Source organism: Poecilia reticulata, chromosome 8, assembly GCF_904066995.2.
Source record: "Poecilia reticulata chromosome 8, P_reticulata-male-v2, whole genome shotgun sequence".
In the NCBI taxonomy this organism is placed as follows: Eukaryota; Metazoa; Chordata; class Actinopteri; order Cyprinodontiformes; family Poeciliidae; genus Poecilia; species Poecilia reticulata.
In genome coordinates, this window is record NC_088837.1 from 20378186 (window position 1) to 20404016 (window position 25831).

Sequence of the window (25831 nt, forward strand, 5' to 3'; positions counted from 1 at the left end):
AGAAGGCACTCTACCCTTTTCCGGCTCAAGACCATGGCCTCGGATTTGGAGGCACTGAGCCTCATCCCGGCCGCTTCACTCTCGGCTGCGAACCGCTCCAGTGAGAGCTGCAGATCACGTTCCGATGGAGCCAACAGGACCACATCATCCGCAAAAAGCAGAGATGCGATCCTAAGGCCACCAAAACGGATCCCCTCAACATCTCGGCTGCGCCTAGAAATTCTGTCCATGAAAGTAATGAACGGAATCGGTGACAAAGGGCAGCCTTGGCGGAGTCCAACTCTCACCAGAAACGAGCCCGACTTACAGCCGGCAATGCGGACCAGACTCTGACACCGGTCATACAGGGACCTGACAGCCCGTATCCAAGGGCCCGGTACCCCATACTCCCGGAGTACCCCCCACAAGGCCTCCCGAGGGACACTGTCGAAGTCCACAAAACACATGTAGACTGGTTGGGCGAACTCCCATGCACCCTCCAGGACCCTGCTGAGGGTGCATGGGTGATGTTATTATGTCAATACATACCAAAATACAAACACAAAGGCACGTTGGGAAAACAAAATGTTGAGCTTTTTACCAAACTGATTAAATAACAAAACGGGATTGCTGAGAGACTAGCAACACTGAAGGAGCTGGAGATATTTCTGGCAAATAATGGTGGTTGTCTACATTTAATAACAATTTCCTATATTTTCTTTCTGGTGTTTGAAGTAGACAGAAATAAACTAGGCATCATCCTAAAAAAAAACAATACCCAGAGTTGAACATGGTGGTGGTGGCACCATGTTCTGCGATTGATGGTGTGAATTTGAACAGAATTGTGAAATATTCCAAATTTAATGATTTATTTCATGTTTCAGGATCACAAGATGTTCAAGCCTATATTCAAATTAATTGAGTGATATCTTCACTAGAATAACACCTGAGTCCTGCAAAATTAGAATATCTGTGTAGGATGATTTGAAGATGTTTTTGCAGTTTTGACAAAGTTGGACAAGTTTTGCAATTATGAGCCAAGGAGACTGAAACTGTAATCATTTTAGATTTTCTTATTGTGATTCTAGTGCAGGGGTGAGCAATCCTGGTCTTCGAGGGCTGGTGTCCTGTAACTCTTAGATGTCTCTCTGGTCCAACACACTTGAATCCAACAGCTGAATCACCTCCTAAGTGCAGTCAGGTTCTCCAATAACAACCTCATTATTTGACTCAGGTGTGTTGAAGCAGAAGAGATCTAAAAGTTGCAGGAGACAGGCCCTTGAAGCCTGGAGTTGCCCACCCCTGTTCTAGTGTGTGTCATACTTTGGTTTTGTGTTATTTGTTTTATTTGGGGATTTGTAATATAAATTTCTTATGGTGGCTCGTGGGTTGGTATATTTTTATGGCTTCCGTTTTCTTGCCTACCAATTTCCCAGTGTATTCTATCAGCCATTTTCTCTAATTTTCTTCTTCTTTTGTGCAAGTTACTGGCAACTGACAAACAACTTCCCATTGTCCTACTTGACATTGAGTTACTTGCCTTCCCTCAGAGTTGCACCCTGTTACTAATCAACCACCTGCTCCTCATTCAGTAATTACCTCCTGTTGCTCAGATCCTCCACCAGCCTGCGGTGGTCATGTCATCCTGTGATTGTTTTGGCTTTTCCCTGGACTCTTTTTTTTTTTTTTACATATAAGCTTCAGATTTTCCTAATTTTTAGTTCAAACTGTTTACCACCTGTCCTCCTGTCTTCTCTTTGCTTTAGGGTGCTCTGACTCAACATCACATGACAGTTAAACTTGGGTAGTGATTGTGTCCACCATGTAAATAGGGTTGGGTTGTTCATCAAATCCTTACACACAAACACTACAATGGCCATTGCAACCTGATTAAAATCCATTCTGCACAAGCACCGCTTGAATTAGGTTAAGAACCACATAATAAAGTAAGCAACAAGTGAAGAAAAATCAAAAGGAAAAGACAGATGGCCACATCTGTCCCAACTTACTTAAGTGTATATTGAAATATCTGACAGCTGTAGGCCCAACACTTCTGTTGTCCTGCACCAATGTAAAACTAATTGCTTCATTTCTGAACTGATGTATTGAAAATGATTCTCAAGCGCGAGATAGCATGACGAATTAAGTTTGTTTAAATAACTACTGCAAATCTTTAAATATCAGACTAACGCTTGAACTGAATGTGATTCAAGGTTTAAAAAGAAAAATTGACATCTTGCCTGATTTGACTGAAGAGAAGAATGAGACTTCAGTGATCTCATAGTGAGTCAGATGGTATAATAAGCTACCTCATTTCTCCTTCCAAAATAGTCCTCGGAAGGTGAATCACAGCAAGTTCAAGAGATGATGCTTTGTACTAGTCAGCTAAGTTCTGGTAAAATCAACCTAATTCTTTTCATATTACAATAATGTATTCAATATTTTATTCTTTTTGGTATTTGAAATATTGATTTTAAAATGTCTTTGACGTAATAAAGTCTACAGCTGATGAGCTTCTCTTTTTTTGCCCTAAAGTCCCTTCCATTTTGCAAAGTTTTATCCATTTCACCCAGCGGCTGCCTCCATAAAACCTCATGAAAGGCTTTCTTTCCAGCCAGAGAAAAGGCCCTGCAACCCCTCTCATCTCACCTCCACCTTAGCCTTTCTCTGATCCCCATCATTACAGGCCTTTGGAAGGTCTAAATTACAGCAGAGTGACTTATTACCAACCGCATCTAAGGGCAGAAATGGAAGTAAGAGAGGGAGAAGAGGTAGAATAGAAGGGAGATAGAGGAGGATAAAGTGGATGGGGAGAGATGCATGAGCAACACAGAGAAGGGCTAAAGATTGGTGAAGGCTCTTAGAGACCAGTCTGAGCAGAGAGAGTGGGTGGTGTCAGATGTTGAGGGGCAGACAGAGACAAACGCTGTCTTTTGCCTTGCATGCTGGTGCAGTCTGATAATACACACATGATGTATGGCGTTAAAAAGGTTTGCCATACCACGTAGTTCCCAAAGTTCACACGTATCCTCCATCCTTTGCATTCTTTTCAACACAAGGGATGAGCTATTGCTGCAGAGAGTCACAGAGTGTCTTTGTGGGCATCAAGAGTAGCATCCTCTCAACGTTTAAACTGATCTCACCAGAGCTATTGTGTAACAGCCAGTGAGCAGAATAGGCTGCAAACAGTTGGAGCGTTTATTGTGTGCAGCTCGGTAGACCTCCAGAGACCCTTGCTGTGTTGTACACGTAACTAAAGTCGACAAGCGTTGGTAAACAGATGTAATCTTGGCTGAATGAGATGAGGATGAGTGTGGTGGTGCACGTGGGGTATGCTAACAAAGCCAGAAGCAGACATCTCACAGGGGTAGGTGACATGTTGGCTTTTGCTTGGCATATATTCGAATGTTCCAGTCTTGTGCTGTGTGGGTGTTACACAGAGACATGTATTAATTGTATTCATTTGTGCTATTTTCTTTTTTTTTTTATCTTATTCTTATATAATGCAGCATAAAATGCAAATGGACAGTGATGTGAAAAAAATATCCACTACTTACAGATTTATTTGAGTTTTGTAATCAATTAATGAGTTTATTAGCAGATCCTGACTTCATGCTGAGGGGCTATTTTGGACACCGGCCCTAGAGCATTGCACTACCATCACCATGCTTTCTTTTGAAATCCTAGTTCTGATGACATCCAAACCGTCCACAAAGTTCTAGGTTTTGCTCGTTTGTACGTAGGGGACTTTACAAAAAGACTTGCAAGTCGTAAAGTTGTTTGAAAAATGTGAGACAATCCTTTGTGTTCTTTTTTTGGTCATCACTTGTTTTTGCCTGAAACTCTTCAGTGGATACCATATTTATATCTCTTATTGTTGAATCATAACTGAGCCAAGTGCTGCCTAGAGTGCTTTTACATTAATGTTGTCTTATTGTGTGACTGTTTGAGACCACAGTGTGCTGCTGGGAAAGTTTTTGGCACATTGGTTGTACCAGTAAAGGCTCATCACTGTTTCACCATGTGATAAACAACTCAAAGTGTTTCAGTGGAGTTCGGAAGCCTTGGAAATGACTTTGTAAGCCTTTCCAGATTAATAGACGTTTGTGACATTTTCACAGCACAGCTGATAAAATTTAGAAATGGAAAACTTTAACTTTGAATTAAATGTTTGTGTTCAAATTAACTAAACTTTATGAGTCTTGAGATTAAATTTTCCATTGTTTAATATGAGAGACTGAATCATTTAAGAATAAATTTTAAAAAACTGTATTCATAACACTTGCACCGTTTGACTTGGGCTAGTTCTATAGATTTTATGCAAATCAGACTATATATAGCACCCTTTGGTTTTTACATTCCTCTGCTTCCTACACACATGCACACACACAATTCCATTTAAAGATTGGGGGAGGAAACTCATGGATGATTTTCATTGTTATTCATGTATTAATTTATTCACTCATAGCTGACGTGAAGCGGGGCTGTAATATGCAGATGTGTGTTCTGTTTCTCAATGGGAATTTTCCGGTCTACTGCCTTTAGCTGCCACTAATAATAAAGACAGGCAAGAGAGGTTGGGGGGAGGAGAAAAGGAGAGGGGGGAAATAATAGTTAGAGAGGGAAGGTTGGAGTTGTCAGGATGCCTCCAGTCATCAGCTAGCTCTCAGATCCTCTGCTGGCTTTTCTGCACACACGGAAACACCCAGACACAGAGAGAGACAGACACAGACCTGGTGAGATCATCCTGTGAATGATGTCGTCCTTGGCACGAAGGTGAGCCTGTAGGGGTGTCCTCCGTGTTGTTGACAGGACTCCTGAGCTGCATTGTCACACTGTTCCATCCAAGATTTTAAACTATCATGCAATAGGATCAAAAATATGAGACCAAACTTTTTTGTAGCCTACTACACAAAAAAAAAAAAAAAAAAAAGCTGCAGCTCAATATTTGCCAACAAGGATACTTAAAACACTCCAGTAAACTACTTCCTTACTTTTCTCTTTACAAGTTTATTTCTCGGCTCGTAAAGTAGCCGATAAAAAGCTAATGTGTTTTATTTGCTGCTTTGTTGGAATTCCTCCTAAGAGTCTCTTCAAGAAAACAAACAGCTGAACAAAGTGACTTTATCACTTCCTGAGACAAAAATAGACATAAAATACCCTTTGGGTAATTGCCTGTAAGACACCTTGTTTTCTCTGCGTGTATTGCTGTAGTGTTGAACCCACGTTGGTTCCTGTGGGAGGGTCACAGGAGCAGAACGTTGACAAGCTGGAGGAGTAATGATGTCAAGGACAAGATGCTAACAGGCAGTGAAGGATTTAGTCTATTTTCTCTCAGCTGCTGCATCTTTAGGAGATATTAACCCCATCCTGTCTGAGTGATGAAACCGTGCAGTGGTCGCTAGAAGCAAGGCTCTGGGAGAATTCATTTAGTCACGTTACTGATACAGTGGCATATACTGTGCCACCCAAAGATATTTGTACACCTTCTTACATTTAGTGGCTTTTACCACTACAAACTTCAGTGCATTTAATTGGTATTTTATGTGGCCCAACATAAAGTGATGCATTCTGAAGCCAAACGGATTATAGTTTTTAGAACATTTTGGGGTTGATGGCACCACATCGCATTGCACCTAGAGCTGCAGTTTATTTTGGATCTTTCCCAAAAAAAAAAAAAAAAAAGGCCTTAGGGGGAAATGCATGCATAAAGCGCTCTGTCAGATCTTCAGAGCCTCAGATCTTGCTTTATGCTTTACCCTTTGAACTTCTACAAAACTGTACAGCTGACCTGTCTAATTTATCTCTCAGGTCTTCATGCTAATCTTTGTTCTCCAACAAACCTTCGAGCATTGGTAGCAAGCAGTAAGTCATGGTCATTATTACCTACGAGTAATTTTAGGCATTTTAATCTTCACAAATCCCTTAAGTTTTAGTTTTAATTGTCCATTTTAGACCACAATAAGCTCTGAATACTAAAATGTGAAGCAGAAGTGTAATATATAGATGTGCTTAATCAAATTAATCTAGAAAATATACTTGTAGATATTTAATAGTTTAGGACAATACTGTAAGGATCACCACTGTGAAGGCTCCTCCGAGAGACCACATGCTGTTTGTAGACATAAGCATGCATCGCTTACTACTTATAATTATAATGAAGTCCAAAAAAAATAAAGACAACACAGAAAATTTGTTTCTTGGCTCAACTACATCTTAGTTGCAACAACAGATACAATAAGTCAATCTGGGCTACGATGGTGGCTGGGGTCTCGGCTGCTCAGTCAGCTCAATTTTATTATTGTAGCACATACGTGTACAGCTAAAACCCTTCATAAGGCCTGACAGAAATATTCTGGGAGCAAATTCTCTTCTTTCCTCCCAGTCAGTCTTAGTGTTATTTCTGGCTTTATCTCTTCCATTAGCTTGTCATGTTGACATCCAGAGCTGTCCTATGCTGAAAGTCTTTCTCTCTCAGCAGTAATGTTTGTCAATTCTTTGTCCATTTCCATATCTGTGGCAACTTTTGTTTTTCATAAAAAATAGGGTCTTTAAAAAGCCTCTCTGATTATTCTGGACATTGTAAACTTAAAAAACTTTGGTAATCCTAACTGACCTATAGGAAAGATTGGGTCAGTTAAGCTGACCTAAATGTAAACCTAAAGACATTCATTGGGAAAAAAAAACTCTCTCTCTCTGTTACTCATCTGTAACATTTGGTGAAAAAAAAAAACAGCTCCACACCTAAATTGGCAACACAGAAAGAGGCCCTGCGCTTACTCGCAAATGTACCTTTCATCTCTCACCTGAATGGATCAAATTTTACCGATATAATAAACATTTGAAAACTGATGTTTATTATATCAGCATCGAATTACGGTTATACACACACTGATTTAGTAAGTTGGTTCATCTTCACATTTATGCTCCATATTGTAAATACTGTAGAAAAAACACACGTATGAGACAAAAATAGTCAGAGGTAAAACAAAAAGAAAAAAAAGACTTTCGTCTGGTATTTGTGTCAAGCAACACAAACACAGAATTTTTTTGTTGCCAGAAAAAAGAAAACATTTAATATTATTGTTTTAATCATAAAAGAAGTTGAACTCAGTTCTGTTCCACTGCTACAAATCCTCAAATCAAGCCTGCCGATGTCTTGTTCTATTCTGACTTTTTAAACACACACGCCTGGGTATCTTCAGCTGAGGCCCACAGGCATGCGCTCAGCAGAGTCTTCACCAGGGGCCAAATCTGCAGCATATAATTAGCTTTTAATCAGCACCCTTATTCAGGCAAGCAGTAAAGATTAGCTCAGCTTGGGCTCTGCCTAAAATAAGCATTCATAAATGTGTGTGAAAGCCTCTGACCCATCGCATCCAATCATTCACAGACAATACCGCGCTTCCTCCCTGCAGTCCTTATCCCCCACCACCCCCTAATTTAGCCTTGAGAACCCAGATTTACTTTCTCCCTTCTCTCTCCCTCTCTCTGCTGGCCTGTTTCTTCCCAGAACATGTTGAAAAATTTCCGAGGATGTTGGGTTAATTCTTGCAGTAAATGCATAGCAACCTCTGCAGTGAAAATCCACTCAGCGTCTTTACCTCTGTTCAAGGGCACAGAGAGACACAAACCTGTACGTTACCATAACAAGCCTGACCTCAATGACACCTTCTTGCGCTGGAGGGTCTGTTTAGATAATCCAATATTGAGAATTTAAAACGAGCGTCTTTATTAAAAAAAACAAAAAACAGCCGGGGTTCAAGAGCGTAACATTTCAGATGAGCTCGTCTCATCTAATCCGTGCCTCTCTCTGGGGTGAGCCGTGGCGTTTATGCCTGTAATGAAGTGCACTGAGATGAAAGCCTTTTTAATGGGATTTAGTTAAACTGGGACACAAACCAGAAAGTCTGGGAAAGGGAAAGGAACGATTCCCCATCATCACCGGAAACGCCACTGTTACTTCGCCACTCCTGGATGGCTCACTTACAGACGTGTAATCACCTAATGATCACATGTGCCACTTACTGACTGGGTCTGGAAAATTTCTATCTCAGAACTGGTTTTAATTCTCTGCTGTATGCTTTTGTTTAATTTTACCAATAAGCTCAGGGATTTTTTTCCTCCTCGCATCATTCTCTGTTTCGTAAAAAAAAAAAAAAAAAAAAATCATAACGGTTGAGTCATCATTGTATCTGTGGGTGTTTAGCTTGTTTGCAGGTGGCACACTGTGGAGCTTGCAGTTATCAATTTACTTTAACAACCATTTTTACAAATTCTGTCCTGGATTATTTATGTTGCACAAACTGCATGTGAGTTACTATAGATGACTTGAAAGTGGGATTCCTACAAACACCAAACCTAAAAAGCAATACATAACCACAGAACCCTCTACAAGATGGCTTATTCACCAGAATTCAAGTGAAGGGAATACTTTAAGATTGGTTGGCTATAACCACAATAAGACTTCAAGACCTATTTGTACGATTTTTTATTTATTTATTTAATAAAAGATGTATTAAATTTGTCAGTCTTACCCAACTCTTCACTTTTATATAAACAAGGACACTATTATTACACATTATAAACTATCTCTAATATTATTAATCATTGTGTTTAGCATTAACCAACAAGTCGTTTTTTTTTGTTGCATACCAGTAAAAAAGAAATCCATGCGTCATTTGACTACAGAGCCCAGCCAGAGAGATGCAGTGTGTGCAACGGTCACCGGGTCCAGCTCACTCTGGCCAGCCAGCGATCCTGCTGCTGCTCTGATGAGTTTGGCTCATGATCTTCTTGGAGCTACAGTGCCATATTGGTCCCCAGTTTATTGTTCTGTCAACATCTGTTGGGCCCGATAACAGGATTAGACAAGCCCCCTATGGTCCTGCTGAAACTAGCCTGGATTAGCCGACAACCTATCTCTTCATACATGTGAATGTCTGCGTGCGTTGGTGTGCGTGTGTGTGTGTGCGTGCGTGTGTGTGTGTGTAGATTTAGCTTAAGTCAGCTCTCTTACAGTGCAAAGAAAGAGTCTGGGAACAAATGCATCTTTCCTATTATTCTATAGAAAAACAAAGAAAAACATCTTCCCAGCATCCAATCAAATGTAGAACTCTCTCCAGGGGGTGGGAGGTCATATTATTGTTACAGTCTGCCATAAAGAACCCTGAAAATGCTGGTAGGAAATATGGCGACAAAGAATAAATCACAAAGTTATCTATAATAGGACATTGATTAAGGTATACATGACATATAAGCATGAATCCAAAATACGTTTATCTGGACTATGCAACCCCTTCTCTGCAACCCACTGCACACATCCCAGTTACTGCTTCCCACGTATTCCCTCACTGAGAAAATATCCGTCAAATCGACCATGCTCTTGTAACATTACTGCAAAGCTTTGCACCAGCTAACACTTTCAGAAACACTTGATGCAGGAATTAAATCTTTTTTTTTTTACCATTCTAAGTGAAAAAAAAACATTTTCATGCCTTTGTGAGAGTAGATTTACTATGTTTTTATTTCCCATGTTTCTGTGTGTTTCAGTGTCAAACAGAAAGACTGGAAAGAAATCTGAACTTTACCTCCTGAAGTCAGAACAGAGTGGTGACAGTGAGAGAGGAGCTCAGCACACAGGTAAATACATTTGTTGACTCACCTGACAGTCTCTTTCTTTGAGTATAGAGTGTGAAATCCAAACTTTAAGAGGCAAAGCAGATCGAATCAGTTTCAGAAAGTAATGCAGCATACACCTTATCACAGCCAATGCTTCTTCCGTGTGCACAATTTTTCCCACCCTAGAGAAAGTAGATTCTGAAGATAAGACACTGTGAAAACACTGTATGCATAGATTTATTTTGGTTTTGCATTTTTGTCACACTTAATATTATAACGTCCCACTTGACATAGAATTTCAGACAAAGATAATCTGAGTTACAGTTTAGCACGGTTCACTGCACTTATTAAGAAAAAAGAAAAAACTGGCTTTACGTGGACATGTAGTATCCCTCTACATGTAATATCTGGTTGTGGCGCCATTAATGGCTACAGCTGCAATTTCTGGAGTAATATTAACATATTCAAGTGACCAGTCAGAGTCTATATCTGAATCTAATTGAGAAACTTTGAAAGGTTATAAGGATTGGGGTTATGTCAAAGAGACCTTCCAATCTAAAAAACTTGGAGCTCATCATCTCAAATGAGCAAAAAGCTGGCCAGCAGGTATAGAAGGCCTTGATTTCTGTGATGTTAAAGATTTCTCTGTTTTTCAAATAAAGAAATGTAAATGTAAATACTAGCGTGTCAGGGTTCTTTCTCACACAAAAATAAATTAAATAATTACTTAAAATCTTTGTTTTTTGTTTATTCTGGTAGTTTTGGTTGGATATTTGTTGGTTTAAATTTGCTTTATGATTTGAGACTTTTTAGTGTGACAAAGAGTACAAACAAAAGACACGCCAAGGAAGCAATACTTTTTCACATAACTTTTTTTTTTCCCCCAGAAAAAAACAGTTCCCCCTCTCCCTATTCAGTCAAGAGCTACCTTTGAAATGGCTGACAGATGTCATGCTGCAAAGTGGCGATTGATCCCCTGAACAATGTGTCAGCTCTAGTCGTTGTGTCAGTCTGCAGTTGGTCTGAAAATCACACGTTCTTCAGAAGAGTCCACAGGTCACTCTGCCTTCATCTCCCACCTTCTACATGAAGCAGAATTGATTCATCAGATTGGGAAGCTGAAACATCTAATGCAGCTTTAACCTCTTCTTGACTCTCACTTTTCATGTACATCACTAATCATTTGCATGTTTTTACACCAAAGACTCAGTGTTTCTATGCCCTGTTAGCATAATATTCACCGTGGTAAAACAGTCCCTAGTTTTAGATGCAAGGTGCATACACACAGAGTTCAAAAGCATTTTGAAGTCATCCCCTAAAAAATAAATAAACAGTTGTCTTGGGATCTTAAGCAAGATTCTATCTGCTTGCACTCCTATCTGAGAAAATATGTGTAATAGAGACTAAAATTGAAGATGAAGAGTTGAGAGACATGTCACGCTGTCAGGTTATTGACTTCCACCTCCTGAATTTCTGGATATGTCCCAGTGGGAGGAGAACCCAGGACAGACCCAGAACTCTCTGGAGCGACAAGACCAGAACAGACAGACTGCCTCAGGGTCCACAGGAATGTACTGAGAGGGGGCTTGGAGAGAATAATATCTGGGTTTCCCTCTTGGACCTATTCTGATCTTAGACATGTGGAAATGGACGGATGGATTTACAGGAGACCCAAAAGTAAAGACACTTTTAAACTTGTTAATGTCACTGCAGATTGGCAAACAGCGTCATATTATGGCAGCATGACTGCTGAGTGGCCACTCTCTCAAACTTAAGGCGTCCCTTTTGAAGAAATACTGCTACACAGCATGAATGGTAACGGGAGTTACTCCTCAGACATAGAAATAAACATAACACATTTCAACTTTCAGCTTTTCAGAGATACCATCAAATTTGTGCAGTTTTTTTTAAAACTATGATCTTTAAAGCAATACATTAATAGTGTATTACCAGCCATTCATCATCTGACTGTAGGTCAAAATCAAAACTTTTCATCAGTGCGTATAATAAATTTAAACGATCATGTGACCAATTGTGCTTGTTGCAGCAGTTGGCTTTGTACTCTAAGCTTGCAAAGCATGTGTAAGTCTTTCAGCTTTTTCCTCTCTCAAGGTGATAAAGTTACTTAATTGAAGGTTTTTAGCAAAGTAAGATAAAAGATCAGAGTCAAAGTAATTTTTTTATTTGATTAAGAAAACGTAAAAGCTGCTTTAATGCCGTCTGCTAAAAATTCAAGGTTTTATATTGCACCTGTAGGTGACGGTGACATCATTGGAGCTGGAGCACATATCAGTGCAATCAGCTGAACCAATTATGATAACGGTGCATAACAAAGATGGCTGTGCCCTCTTAATACAAAATTAGAAATTAAGCAGCTTATCACTCTAGCAGAAACACATGCACACTTCCACCAAAGTAGTCAGAGAGGGTGAAGAGTGCAGCAGCAGCAGCGAGACATAATCCTGTTTATCTCTTAAAAAAAAAAAATCTCATATTTTTTGGACTGGATGTTAATTAATTGCATTTTTTTTTTTAGAAAATCATCTCTTTGTGGCTGCTCTTTTGACTAGGCATATGTTGCATAACATCTTCCGTCAGCCGAACTGCATTTATAGAGCACTTATGCAGTATGTCACAAAGTGCTTTGCAAAGTTCAAAAACCGACTGATCAAAAATAAAAAAGCATGATCAAACAAAGTAAATAAGCAGATGCACTCAAAAAAAGACCAAGTAGATAAATAAATCAAATAAAAGCAGGATGGATTGAGTGGTTGCTCCATGCAGCCAGTGGGTTTTCCCCAGACAGAAATCATTCCCATCTACTCGCATAATAACCTTAAACCAACTTTGTTCTTTAAAAACTATGGTTAAGGGTGAGTATTAAGTGAAATCAGCTTTTTTTAGATTAATTTTATGATATGATGTTATTCCCTCATCAAAAACACACCTATTCCGAGTTGCCTAAATGCATGCTCACACAATTGGCCGCTTATTTCTCCATCTTGCATTTGCATACAGTTCTTAGCTATAATTAGCAAACACCTGATGGAACTGCATTTGCTAAGTTTATCATGCAAACGACATCTCAGTCCATAAGACTTCTCAGTCTCAGCTCATAAGAACAGTTGTGGCGCAATGTGATGTCATGCTGGAGGCAGAATGTTGGAAAGAGTAGAAGCTTCTTAAAGAGACACATGCTCAATTTTTAGGTGTCAAATTGCATAGTCAGAGTTCTTAAGTTATATTTGATATGTGAGCATTTTTATAACAATTGAAGCCAACTTAATTGCTTGATTGTGATATAAAATGTCACTGTGCCTTAAAAATACCTTGCGTCTATTCTCATGATTAGACAAAGCTGATCATATCTACAAATATCTGCCCACCTCACAAAACTCCACCAACACAACATCTACTGCAAACATGTTTAATTCAGTCCTACTAGTAGTTCAACAGCTAATGTGTCAACACTGTGGTTTATAGCTCTAATTCCCTTCCATTAATGAGAAAACACACTTGGAAGTGATTGCCTGAGCTGCTGATTATTCCAGCGATAAAATAAATTATCGTCTTTGAGCAATCAGACCCTAAGGATAAGATATTTTTCTTACAATAATGATGAAATAATTGAATTGAAAACCATGCAATAAGCCCAGATTTTCCACAAATGATTTGCAGTAAGAACTGAAACATCATGTATTGTTCCCATTTCGAATATTGTACAGGCTCTTTTCCACTTTAACTCAGATCATGAAAAGCAATGTTTAATTTAGAGCAGTCAAATATATACATTTTTTTGAATCAGTGACCCAAAAAGGATGTGTTCAAATGTTACTTGAGGCTGACAAATTAATATTTGCGACTGCTTTTGAACTTAAAAATCAAGTCATATACACCCAAAATTGTTTTATATATTGAATGAGAATATATTCAATATATATATTGAATATATGTATATATTGAACAATTTGATACCAATTGTTTTAAATTGGTATCAAAGCGCTGTAGACAATCTAAACTAAACACTTTCTGTCTAAGTTTATGAATGAAAATAATCTTAATATTTTGAACTTACACGAGGCTTAAGCTGTGTTTTTCAGGGCTTGTAAAATGAGTGGCTGTGCAGCATTGGTGTGTAGATTCATGCTTGGGGAATAGAAGGAGAAAAAAAAAATGTCCAGTATAAATATTTTACTGCAAGCTGACATTCAAACATTTCATTACACATGTCCACAGATAGGCGTTTTGATATGCCAGCAGAGTAATACTTTTTCCACACGCGATGCTGCAAAGTTGTCATATTTATAAAAAGCAGAAAAAACGGCAGCATACCCAGAAGAATAATAATGTGTCCCCCTTTTGCGAGCTTTCTTTGGGCATGCGGTCTGGAATATCTTAGCTGTAGATGTCTGCTTTACGTTCACCCAGAATTAAACCTAAATTATGTGTGTTTCCAGTGTGTTGAAAGATAAGAGTTTTGACCCTAGATGATTCAAATGCACATAAGTCAACTGAAATGTGTTGTTTTTTTTCCCTGACACCTGAGATGTTAAACTCAAAGCAGGACAAGATGAGAAGATGGAAAAACTAAAAGAAACTCAAGACAGACACATCGCTGTAATTGTTTTAGTACTTTCTCTTTGACACAACTTATCAATAATGAATCAAAGTATATTCCTCAGTCACTAGAAGAGAGAGTTGGTGGCTTTGTGAACTGAAGAGAGCAGCAGTGTCTTTTTCTTTCCGTTGTAAAAAAAAAACAAAAAAAAACTGGAGAGTTGTTGTAAGGGCAGCAGTTCATGCTCTACGTCTCCCCCTCAACAGAACTCGTCTATCTGTCTATTGTCTCAGAAAGACATTGACTCCCCGTCACCCTCTCAATCTCTTATCCCTTCTGTCTGTCATTCGCCACTGTGCTCCCCTCTCCTCCACAATGTTAGCCTGTTTCTGTCAAACTGTTTCTGCTCTCTGGCCAGCTCTCTGGCTCCATCTCTTCCTTTCATTTTATCGTAACCATATCTGTCTCTGTGGGTGCACGCACCCCAGGCACGCTTCTGTTCCCGGACATTTTTGATGATGACTTCACAAAGAACGCACACGCACATACACACCCACACGCACCCCCCCCACCCCCCCCCCCACACACACACACACCCTGGTCTACGTCAGCATATAGGCATGCTTGCAGCTATTTGAGCACACACAGATGGTTTGCAGGTGTATGTGTAATATAGCCCAGTTTGACTCTTTCAGGCAATACGAAACGGTTCAGGCAAGAGTCCAGAGTCAATGTTCATTCATCCTTGCACTGTTTGGATTCTTTTCCGTCCTGCGTATCAGAATCTGCTCCTGCCAGTGGCCATTATATTCTCTCCGAGGATTATGAGTCACATTTTGGATCTTTTTATCACTGCTTTCTTTTTTATTTCTTTTCTTTTCTTGAAGGTCAGCTGGCCTGCGTCGCTGTACTTTCGCCGGCTTTGAATTGTCTTAAACCTGGAATATGTTTTAAGGTTATGTGTTTTTTTGGGAATAATGATTCAGAAATTCTACAAAATAAATCAGCCACCGTTAAGCCTTCTGATATGACTCATACTTGCACTGTAGTGACACAGTTACGCATGCATACACATTAGATTTGCACAGTGGCGCCCACACACTGTTGCTATGTAGCTTTATGTGTGTCTCTGTGTTTACTTGTGTGTGCGTTTGTAATGTGGAGGAGGGGTGGTGGATGCAGATTGTGCTTGGTCCACTAGACCCCTCCCAGTCAGAATGGAGCTGTCTCAGCTCGTCAGCATTAGACTCGCGCGGCATCCTGATCTATCCCGACAGTCAGCCATGGGAAATGATGGGTCATGGAACCGCCTAGAGCTCCCCATGTGACCTGGCGTACAGGGGTGGAAGGGTGGATTATGAGGATGGGTTGTCTGATGAGACGAAGAAACAAGAAGGCAACGAGACGATGCATGCCCACAACAGCAGAGGTTGAAACCACAGACGTGGTTGCATGCCTGTGCACACACTTCAGGGAAATTTGAAGACTTACTTGGTGGCACTGGGTGCATGCCATGACTTTTGTGATATTTTATCACTGTGAAGAATCTCAGCTTGCCTTGCTTGTCACATAGTTGTCTTTCAGTCCTTTTGTATCAGCTTTTCTGAAAAAAGCAATACAAAAAAAAAAAGAAAATAGCAACAAATGGAGCCTGAAATGTGCACTGATGTAATGGGGCATTTAACCTGTTTAAATCAACAACAAATTTAAAAATTAAGGCACAAATAATTTTAAGCATTTTTTTGGTTTTAACTATTCGCAGACGGCCAAGAGTCCACTATACATGCAAGTCAACAAAAGAAACAGTTCTTGAAACAATTTGACAGTCTAAAACTAAATGCTACACAAATTCTCTGCGGTAACCTAGAGAGATGGGAACTCAAGACTTCCTCATGATCCGGTTATTTGAGATCTTTTGTGAGGTAGTTTGCGAATATTGGCAAGTAAAAATATGTAAGATATATTTTATAGAGTTGGTCTAATTCACCGTGCAGGCTAATTTTTTCCTGCAGTTCTTGTCACGGGGCTGGTGGAGGCACCCGGTTGGGTGGGGCTGCACCTTCAGCTTGATGTAATGGCAACGGGAGATTCACCAACACATACAGGGATTTTCCAAAGCCTCGTAGAATTTCACTTTTATTGTTCCTTTTCACAGATATTTTCCAGGCCTTCCGTCAGGTGCGTCAGGCGCTGTCATATTTTTAGAGAGGAGCAGAAACCCAGTGTTTCCACTATGTCATGCTCACTGGGTAGCGCACATTAGATTATTTTCCTCTACTTATAAAGTCCTCACAGCTCCCTCAGGATGGAACCACATCTCATAGTGCAGCAGTTTCACCGTTTTGATGCTCTTTTTTAAAAAAAAACCTGTTTATATGATGCTCTGATGCCATTGAACTTGTTTCTGTGCTTTTTTTTACTCTTCGAGTTTCACAGTTCATATGTGAAACAGAAGTGGATTCCAGTGCAAAACTAATCATACTCCTGGAGCTTTTTTCATAAATACGACTATGTGTATCATCCTGGTTTTATGTCATTGATCAACAAAGTGGTGGATAATCATGAAGTGGAAAGAAAAGTGGTTTTCAAAATGTTTGAATGCCAATGCACACCGTCCACCGATATACAACATTTTGAAAATCGTAACATTATTTTTGCTTCTAAGTTAACGCATACAATCCCAATAAAACATCTGCATATGACAAAATGTGCAAAAATAATAAAGCAACCATTTACAGACATGCTTCTTCAAAAAGACAAAAAAAAAAGACTTTGTTCTTGTTTTCCCATCATCTGAATACGAAAATATTCAGTGGCTCTGCTGTTCTAGTAAAATCTGACCTACTTCATATTGGTTCTTTGTAACTTTCACTTTAATATGATTTGACCTTTGCTTTGTGTGTGTATTGCCGCTAGCCATATTTTATTACATGAAAACCTTTGCTTTCAAGTCTGAATAGTCTTATCTTTGCAGTACAAAGCAGCATGCTGCCACTGCCAATGACTCTTTATCTGATGCAAAAAGCACACGTGCATTCAGCGACTTTATCTTTGTATTATTTATTGAGCCCAAAGATGCATGTTCTTTCAAGGTGAGTTCCGAGCTTAGCCCAAATATAGCTGCACTTCACACTCTTTTCCTTATTGTATTTGTCCACCCTTAACTCAAGTGTTGTTTCATATTATAAGCATTGCTTGTTTTCCCTTGATTTCAATGCTCTCATCTATATACCTTCTTTATTGCCTCGGGACTGTACTAACTAAAATTTCTCCCAGCATTTGCAGACATTTATGTAAATCCTCTTCCTCTTCAGCACAGTATGTGTGAATATGAGCAATCATGCAAAAACAAGAAGGCAAAAAAAGGCTCTTATGTGCTAATGCATAGCCTTAAGCACCTCAGATGATAATGAGAAACAGACTGATTTATTGCATCTTGCAGTGCTTGTCTGTAGCAGTCAGAAGATAATCTTTTATTTAATGTTTTAATGTCAGTCAGTCAATTAGCAACTATTACACTTTGTGTTTCATTTTAAGCCACTCAGCCTGTACCTTTACTCGCTGAGAAACACACAAAAACACAAAATATTCAGAGACGTGCGCTAAAAACACATTATTCCACAATGCATGTGGAAATAAGTGAAACGGTTTCACTTGGCGATAAAAATTCAACAACTAACCTCTCCATATTAAATAATTTCTTTAATACAGTGGAAATACAAATGAACTTCCATTTAATGGACTTGCTTTAATTGCAGTTCAGTTTGCCAAGGCAGTTATTAAGGAATAAAAGTGACATTCCAATCATATTCATATTGCACAGGGTTAGTCACTAGCCTAAAATAAAGAGCGAGGGAGGGAATAATGGAAAGTTTTAGCTTCATCACAGAGAGCAGGTTATTCAAAATTGATATCATTCAATATATGACTTGAAGCAATAAATGATGTAGCCTATATCCAACAAGGCATTATGATATGGGACAATGAAACGTAGGAATTTTGATGTAGATTTTAAAACCCCACATTGGTATTATGTATTAGAACATATTTATAATTTTGCTCTTGCTCTTCATAAAAGAGCAAGAAAGTCATTAAAGTCCAAGCAGGTTGTTAATTTGACACCATGAGAGTTTTAATATGATTTAATTAAAATCTGCCTGTTACCCTCTTCCAAATAAATCTGAAGTGATGACCCAGACCTTGTTTTCCCCAGATAGATAATTATTGGTCTCTAATAAAAGCATATCTGAATTCTTAATATGGAGGGATCTATGAGAAACTAAGACAGAAACTGACTCAAATTTATTCAAATTATACTTTGAATATATTTTATAAAATGTAAATACATGGATTTCAGCTGGAACATGCAGTTGCTTGATGCAATATAATGTGAACAAATTAGTTTGTGGCTGAAAAAACTGTTCTTAGATATGAATAGTCTTGACAATGTCTTGTAATAATTTATGCATGGTTTGTAATAAATCTATATATTTTTATTTTTTTTGTGGTAGAGGTGTGTATTGTGGTGTGCTTTGTTTTCCAGAAATGTTGTGTCTGGCCCTTTTAGATGAGCAGCCTTTTATTTTCTGAACTTTTTTTTATGGGTCTGACACCTGTTTATTCTCAGAATTGACATTCTGATTGAACTTGACACTTATATTTTTTTTTATATGCTCCTTCCAACTGATGATTCACTTACACAGAATCAGCAGCATGCATGTTATTTCTATTCTTTCCACAAATGACTTGCCATGTTGAAATATAATTTCACATAATGACTGTTATCATTTCCCAAAACAATACTTGATCTGGTCAGTTAATGTTGAACAGCTGCCGTTGTGGCTCATCTGCAAAGAGAAGAGTCACATTTATATATATGTTATTTAGATAGAAACTCTTGTTATACCATAATTATAGAAATAGTCAATATATCCACTTAACAGACGGCAGCAGACTGAAGTAGGCAAACACTTACCATTATTATAAACAGTATAATGGTTTCCATGGGTTTTTCTTTCTTTTCTTTTTTTCTTCCTTATTTTTAAAACCAGAAGTGTCTGGTTATTCTTGGCAGTTGTTGCTCCATCTTGGAAGCAGATGCTCTTGTGTTTTCATTTCTTTACCACTTGAGCCATAAAGCATACATCAGGATTCCCACCTGGCTTTTGTTCACCCCAGCCAGCAGCTCTCCTCTCTTCACAATCTGTTTCATTCTCCTTCACCACTTCCTCCTCCTGTGCTCCTCAATTCATCTTCCACTTGTGAACTCAGCCAAGGTGACGAAACACATTGATGATTTATTTATGTTAGGAAACCCATCTTCTCCTCTTATGACTCTGTCGCTTTCTCTCCCTCTCTCTCGCATACACACACACCTTCAGTCTGTCTCTTTGGGTGTTTGTCTATCTGTAAAACCCCATGTGACAGTGATGCTAAATGGGGTGTCCTCTCCTCTGTTGTGATGAGACCGAATGCACACGCACACACAGACACGCCGCTGAATCCTCCTCTACAGCGTCATGCTGAGACGACGGCGTCTTCCGGCTCTTGGATAATTCATATGATTTGAGTGTTTGACACTATCTGGTGTGTGTGTGTGTGTTTTCTTTTTTCTAAGAGCATCACATTATCAACAAATTTGTTGAGGAGCTTAAAGTAAAAAAGATCATTTGCCCCAAAATAAAACATTTACGTGGTAAACAGATGTTGGCCCTTTAGTTCATGACATTAAACATGAAAAATAAACGATACATTAAAGTCTTCAGTGCTTGTCTGTCTTCATAGCAGCAAATTTAGGGAGAGCTAACTGGAATATTGCACCACATGCTGAAGAGGGGTAACTAGATGTACTTTGGTTAAAGTAAGCTTTGGTATTTTGACAAGAAAAAAACTATTTAGGGATTATCAATAAGTAGTTTTTGTTTGGTTTTGAAATTTGACGGCCTCTGTGATCTATTTTGTTCTCTTTGTTTTTATTGGATGATCAACTCTGACAAGTGATGTCTGCAGTGCTCTAGATGTTGTCCTTTGTTTTACTGTGACCTCCTGGATGAGTCGTTGTTGCTCTTTTGAAGTAATTTCGTCAGGTTGGCCAGTCCTGGGAAGGTTAACCGTTGTTACACGTTTTCTCTATGGATAATGGCTCTAACTGTGGTTTGCAACAGCATCAAACCTTTGAAACGTGGTTTTTACACTTTCCAGAAAGATGACTTTGTTTTCTATCTGTTGTTAAATTTCTTTAGCTCAGCCCATGTTACATTTTAGATGCTTAACCTACTTCCTGTTGTCAGAAAGGTTCAATTAAAGGAAGCCTGGCAGTAGTTCAGTCTTAGAGTGGCTTGCGAAATTTGACCCCCCCAAAAAATCTGTCAATCAGTTAATTCATGATTTAGAGAAAAGAGCTATTATTTTTACTAAACCTCTGTCTGTTTGGGATAGCTTTAGCTTTCCTACTGTAATACTTTAAGACATATTTTCATCTTTTTTTCTGATATGACTGATTGGTCTAGTGACCTGAGAAACTTCATTGCAACAAAACAGGAACATTAGACATTATCTTTAAAATGACAAATACATTTTCATGCCAACATATGTGTCTGTATTAGCAGCTCTGAGTTACTTCTAAATTACCCTTGTATTCTAACCCATGTTAACAGGGCAAAGCAACGACATGGCAGCCAGTTTAGATTGTACCCTGCATCATTCCTGTATCCTCCTGTATACCAGGAGGATACATGTATTCATGATACTGGTATACAGGAGGATACAGGAAGCTTTACCCTAATTTATTGCAATAAAGTTTTAATGTTCTTGTTTTACTGTTGCTGCATTAATGACAAACAGCCTGGTCTCTACTTTTTAATTGATACAGTCAGAGAAGTTCTCCAGAGGTGCTCATGTGGAGCTTAGTGTCTAACATCAGCTCCTGTCTTACCTGTCCACCCCAGCTCCAAATTACAGCAGATCCACACAGTCGACTCACTCATCGCTCCCCACACCTCCTGTCAGTCAGACAGCCGGCCATCCAGTTATAAGGTGTTCCTTTCCAGTGATCTTCCATTCATTTGTTTGTCAGAGTTCCGTTTACAGAAGATAGATTTTAAGTCGAGTGAAAGATGGTGGCGAGAGGAAAGGAAAATTGGCACGAAAAACAGTAGATTGACAGGAGTGGAAATGAGGGAGCCTGTGAGTTGTCAATGTGAAGTTTGGGATCTTAGCGTCCCACTTTGAAAGTAAAGAGAGTGTGTGAGAGAAGTAAAGGAAGAGAGACTCTGAAGAACACGAAGAAGGAAGGGACTGAAGAACTGTTTGTATGCAAAGTGGTGCAGGATGAAATGGCTAACAGAAAAAGAAAATTGTTAGTTTAGAGAAACCATTAGGAAGAAAGATGGATGGCTGTTTGCCTCTTGAGCCGAGCTGCCTGTCATTACCTACCAAGCATGGGCAGCAGGTTGGTAGAGTCGGCCCTAATGAGGAGGCCGGTGGCTCCAAGCTGCATAGACAGAGTGAGCTTTCACTCTTTTCTTGTCCATAAATTAGCCTGTCATTCATTGACTCATGCCTTTCCAGTGATCCAGTGATCTGGTTTTGGAAAAAAAATAAATAAATTCAAACACATTTTCATCATTTGTCAAAAATGTATTTGAGTAGACCTGGGCTAAAATATAAACATATGCATACTGGCCTTATTCCAGAATAACTATTTAAAAAAATACAAGTTATTATTAGCTTTCTGAGGAATCAATAAGCATTTACTACCGCTGCTAAACTGTTACAGATATATTTAGACACATTGAAAAGTATTTTACAAAGCTCAAAGTTAAAATAACTTTCTCTTCCTGTGTTTTATTTAACAAAGATTTCTGGTATTCTCCTAAAATGCACAGTCCACACTTTTAAGGAAAAATACCTCATGTTTTCCTTAGTTTTAAACAAGATGTGTTTTATTTTCAGAGTGCCGGAGATGTCTCTTCTTGATCAAAAAAATAAAACTCTTGACACGAATTAGCAGATTTCCAGCTTGGTTGAACTAGATATGTGGCATGACAGTGAGAAACTGAAAAAAAAACCAAACTGTTTTCTCAGTGAGTGAACATATTTGCTTCGTGCTAAAAGCAGAACTCTTTGGGATAGATGTTATTGCTGAGTGAAGACTCAAAGATAGCTATAATTATTCAGAGGGAAGCACAGATATGTAGGAACTTACTTAACAGGAAACTGCATTTTGAACAAAGGCACAGTGAGGGGTGTGTACGCGTGATTAAGGCTTAGAGAAAGTGAGAGAGAGCGAGGCTTTTAGCAGAATAAAGGAAGGGTGAACATATTGCAGCAAAGGTACAATGTTTTATTCCTTTAAGCTTTCAACGTCTGTCTGACCTGGAAAAAGCTTGATTTATAAATGGTGGCAGCCTTTTTGAAATCTAAGAGTTAAGGTGAAGATCTGTTATGTGGGGAAGATGGACAGATTTTTGGTTACTACAACTAATTTAAAGTGTTGGAGAATTTAAATGGCCAACTCCATTATCATATTGTGTTTTTCATGTAACATGTAACCAGGATAATTTTTCTGTTAGATTCAGTTTATTGTATTTTTCTATTTTGTTAGATCTAATTTTATGTATTTTTATTTAAAGATTTAATTAAAATCCTCCTTTCCATAATTTATTTAACACCAACCAAGCGAGAACACAATTGTTCTCGCGAGGTTTTAACGTCATGTGACAACTGCACGTCAGTGTCCTAAATTGACAGCCACGGCTTATATTGCTGCTGAATCGCACCTTAGATGGGAGACACTGTCGGACTCTGACGTGCAGACGTGTGATCATTTCATCCGAAAGTTGTAGCGATCACGGTTGAGCAAGAGGGAACTGGCCGGGTGTGTTCCGGATCCCACTCCCGCTCGAGGAGTGACTGAAGGATCCAGAACACATCAAGGATTGTCTGGTTTTTTGTGCTGACCGGACTGGCGAGCTAACCACAGCGGATCAGAAATACACCCATCATTTGAGGAAACAATTCCAAACTGGTTGGAAATTCAGCCAACCATTTCACTGCTGGAACTGAATTACTATTTTTTTGTGTTTTTTTTCCTTTCATCATCGACAGAGACTTCCTTGGCCTAAGGAACCTTGCTGGACTTTGAAATTGTTAAATAACTTGTATATATTGTACATATAAATACACCTCACGGATTTTGCACCATCCAGTTGTCTGTGTTTTGCAATTTGCCACCACCTCCAGTAGACGAACCTAGAACCTAGTTTCTCAAGAAATTTATTTTTTTAAATTAATTTCTTTAATAATCCTAAAATGAAACTCGGGTTACAAACAGTAGAACCCTGTTTTACATCAAACCTGCTCAGATGCATCTCTGCTCCTAATATCAGTAAAACAACCACAAAGACGTAGATGTTTTTCTTACATCTGCTGATCTCAGTTCTCAAAGAGAAATGTGAATCACCTGGACATTTGATGTGGCTTCAAAATTATTAAGGCATCGCTGATTTAACATTTCTGTATTTCCCTTTCAAAGAGCATCGAGGGCCACTAGAAAACGCAGCAAGTCAATAATACAATACAGCCTTAGATAGTATCACTACACTTGTTTATCTCTTTCCAGCTTATTGGTTCATACCTCTTTGATCTATTCATTATAGTTAAATTTGATCTTTATCAACCTTAGATTAAATTATTCTACTCACATTTTGTCAGGGATTCATGCCAACTCCCAGAATAGAGTCCATGTGAATAAAACCGTGATTTTATAGTGAACTCAGTTTGTTCTATTTGCTATTTCAGGCTTATTTTTCTGAGTGCAATAAAAACATGTAACGGTCAATGTTGTGGATACATTTAAATACATGCAAAGCACTCAAGTAATAATACATTTAACAAAATCCACATGAAGAGTGGAGTGAAGCCGAGCCTCTCATCTTTTTCCTATGGAAAAAAATGTCAACATCTCTGTGCTTTGTCTTTTATTTTGAATCAATTTTCACCCACGTTTGCAACATTTAAAATGATGTTTTAATTCCATTCATTTCTACTATTTATTGCCTGCAAACTTCACCTTCAACTTTACCTGCACACTATCCCTGGCACAACACTCAATGCACCAGTGATATATAGTAACATAAAAAAAAAACTGCTCCCAAGCAGAAAATCCTGAAAGAGAATTTCTGGCCATGAGTTTGTGACCTTAATTTCAAGTGCACTTGAGTTATACAGCAGTGACCTTAAGCAGGTCCTTCATACTCAAAGACCCTCTGGTGTGTCTAAATTAAAACAGTTCAACAAAGAAAAGGGGGCCAAATGTTTCCATAATTATAGAAAGGACTGAATAACTGTTATTGCTAATGCTTAGTGTGAGCTGCTTCCATCAAAGATGGCGCTCAGTTGTTTTGCTTAGAGGGGAAGTTACTTTTTTATACAAGGCCAGATTGATTTTCATAGTTTATTTTTACCTCAGTAAACAAAATAATCATTTGTATATTATGTTCTGTATATACTCTCGTTGTTTTTGTTTGATAGTAAAGTTTTCTGCTTTATTTGAAACATTTAAAAGGAAAAATAAGCAAAACCAGAAGATTTTGTTTTGTTTCCAGTGATTTTTTTTAAATTTGAAAATATAATTGTTTTTATACATTTATGCATTCCTGCCTCGTATTGTTACACAAAAGGCGGATGTCAGAAGTCTGTTAGATGAGCCTGAGAAGTTTGTGACCTTCTGTGAATGACTAATACTACTTAGTGTGTGCATGTGTGTGTATGTGTGTGTGTGTGTAGATGAGGGGGTGGACATAGAGAACAGATGATAGATGCAAAGATGCCCAAAAGCCACATCTAAGCAGATGTCACATGGTATTAGTGCTGCATGACACAGTCTATCGGCATCATCCTCTCAGGTGACAGCAGAAATCTCCGTTTCATGCTTCATCTTACGTCCCACCTCCATCAAGTCTTAAACTGGCTTTGTCTTGGCTCTCTCCCATTTTTCCTCCGACCTAACAAGTTCTACTCTCTCACAAAGATCTCAGTGCTCTGCAAAAATATTAATATAGTGTGTAGTGTTGATCGGTTTACTAGAGCAATACTAAGGAATACACAGCTGGGAAGTGTAAGAGAAATTATTCCTGATTTTACAAAGAAAAGAATCAAAAACTTGACCATTTTCCTTTTCCACCACCTTTTTTTCCCCAACACTTTTATTCATTCACCATTTCTCTGTCTAAAACTGCATTACAACACACTTAGTTTAATCTTTGTTCTTTTTAAGTATAATTTTGTCCAGTAACAACACGTTAATCTTGGCATGCTTTCACCTGGGTTCAGCATTCCAGAGAAAAGTAGAGAAATGAACCCCACTGTGGACTGATAACACAAATTCATTAAACTTTAGAGTGACAGCCTGACCTTCTCTTCTCTCCAGGGTCCTTCACTCATCACCATAGATACTTGGCTCACAGCAACTCAGACAACTTATTAATGGTCCACCAGTGTCAACTTCATATTCATTGTCCTCCATTTACAAAAGAGAAACTACTGGTTGGGCATTTCCATCTGCACTTAGTTATGGCAGATGGTTTTCTTCTTATTAACTGGTCCCAAGCAAATACAAAATACTCAAGTAAAAACAATGACAGTGCAGCAAAAGATATACAATTTAAACCT

At 38.6% G+C, this 25831-nt stretch overlaps 1 protein-coding gene across 3 annotated transcripts in view; it reads left to right on the forward strand.

The window, feature by feature from the left end:
- The window catches only part of znf385c (zinc finger protein 385C), a 139469-nt gene that overhangs the window by 44310 nt on the left and 69328 nt on the right, over positions 1 to 25831 (forward strand). For all 3 annotated transcript variants that reach the window (XM_008417065.3, XM_008417064.3, XM_081610178.1), the window contains exon 3: positions 9532 to 9621. In XM_008417065.3, coding sequence (XP_008415287.1) covers positions 9532 to 9621 — 90 coding nt within the window. The remainder of the gene's footprint in view (positions 1 to 9531; positions 9622 to 25831) is intronic.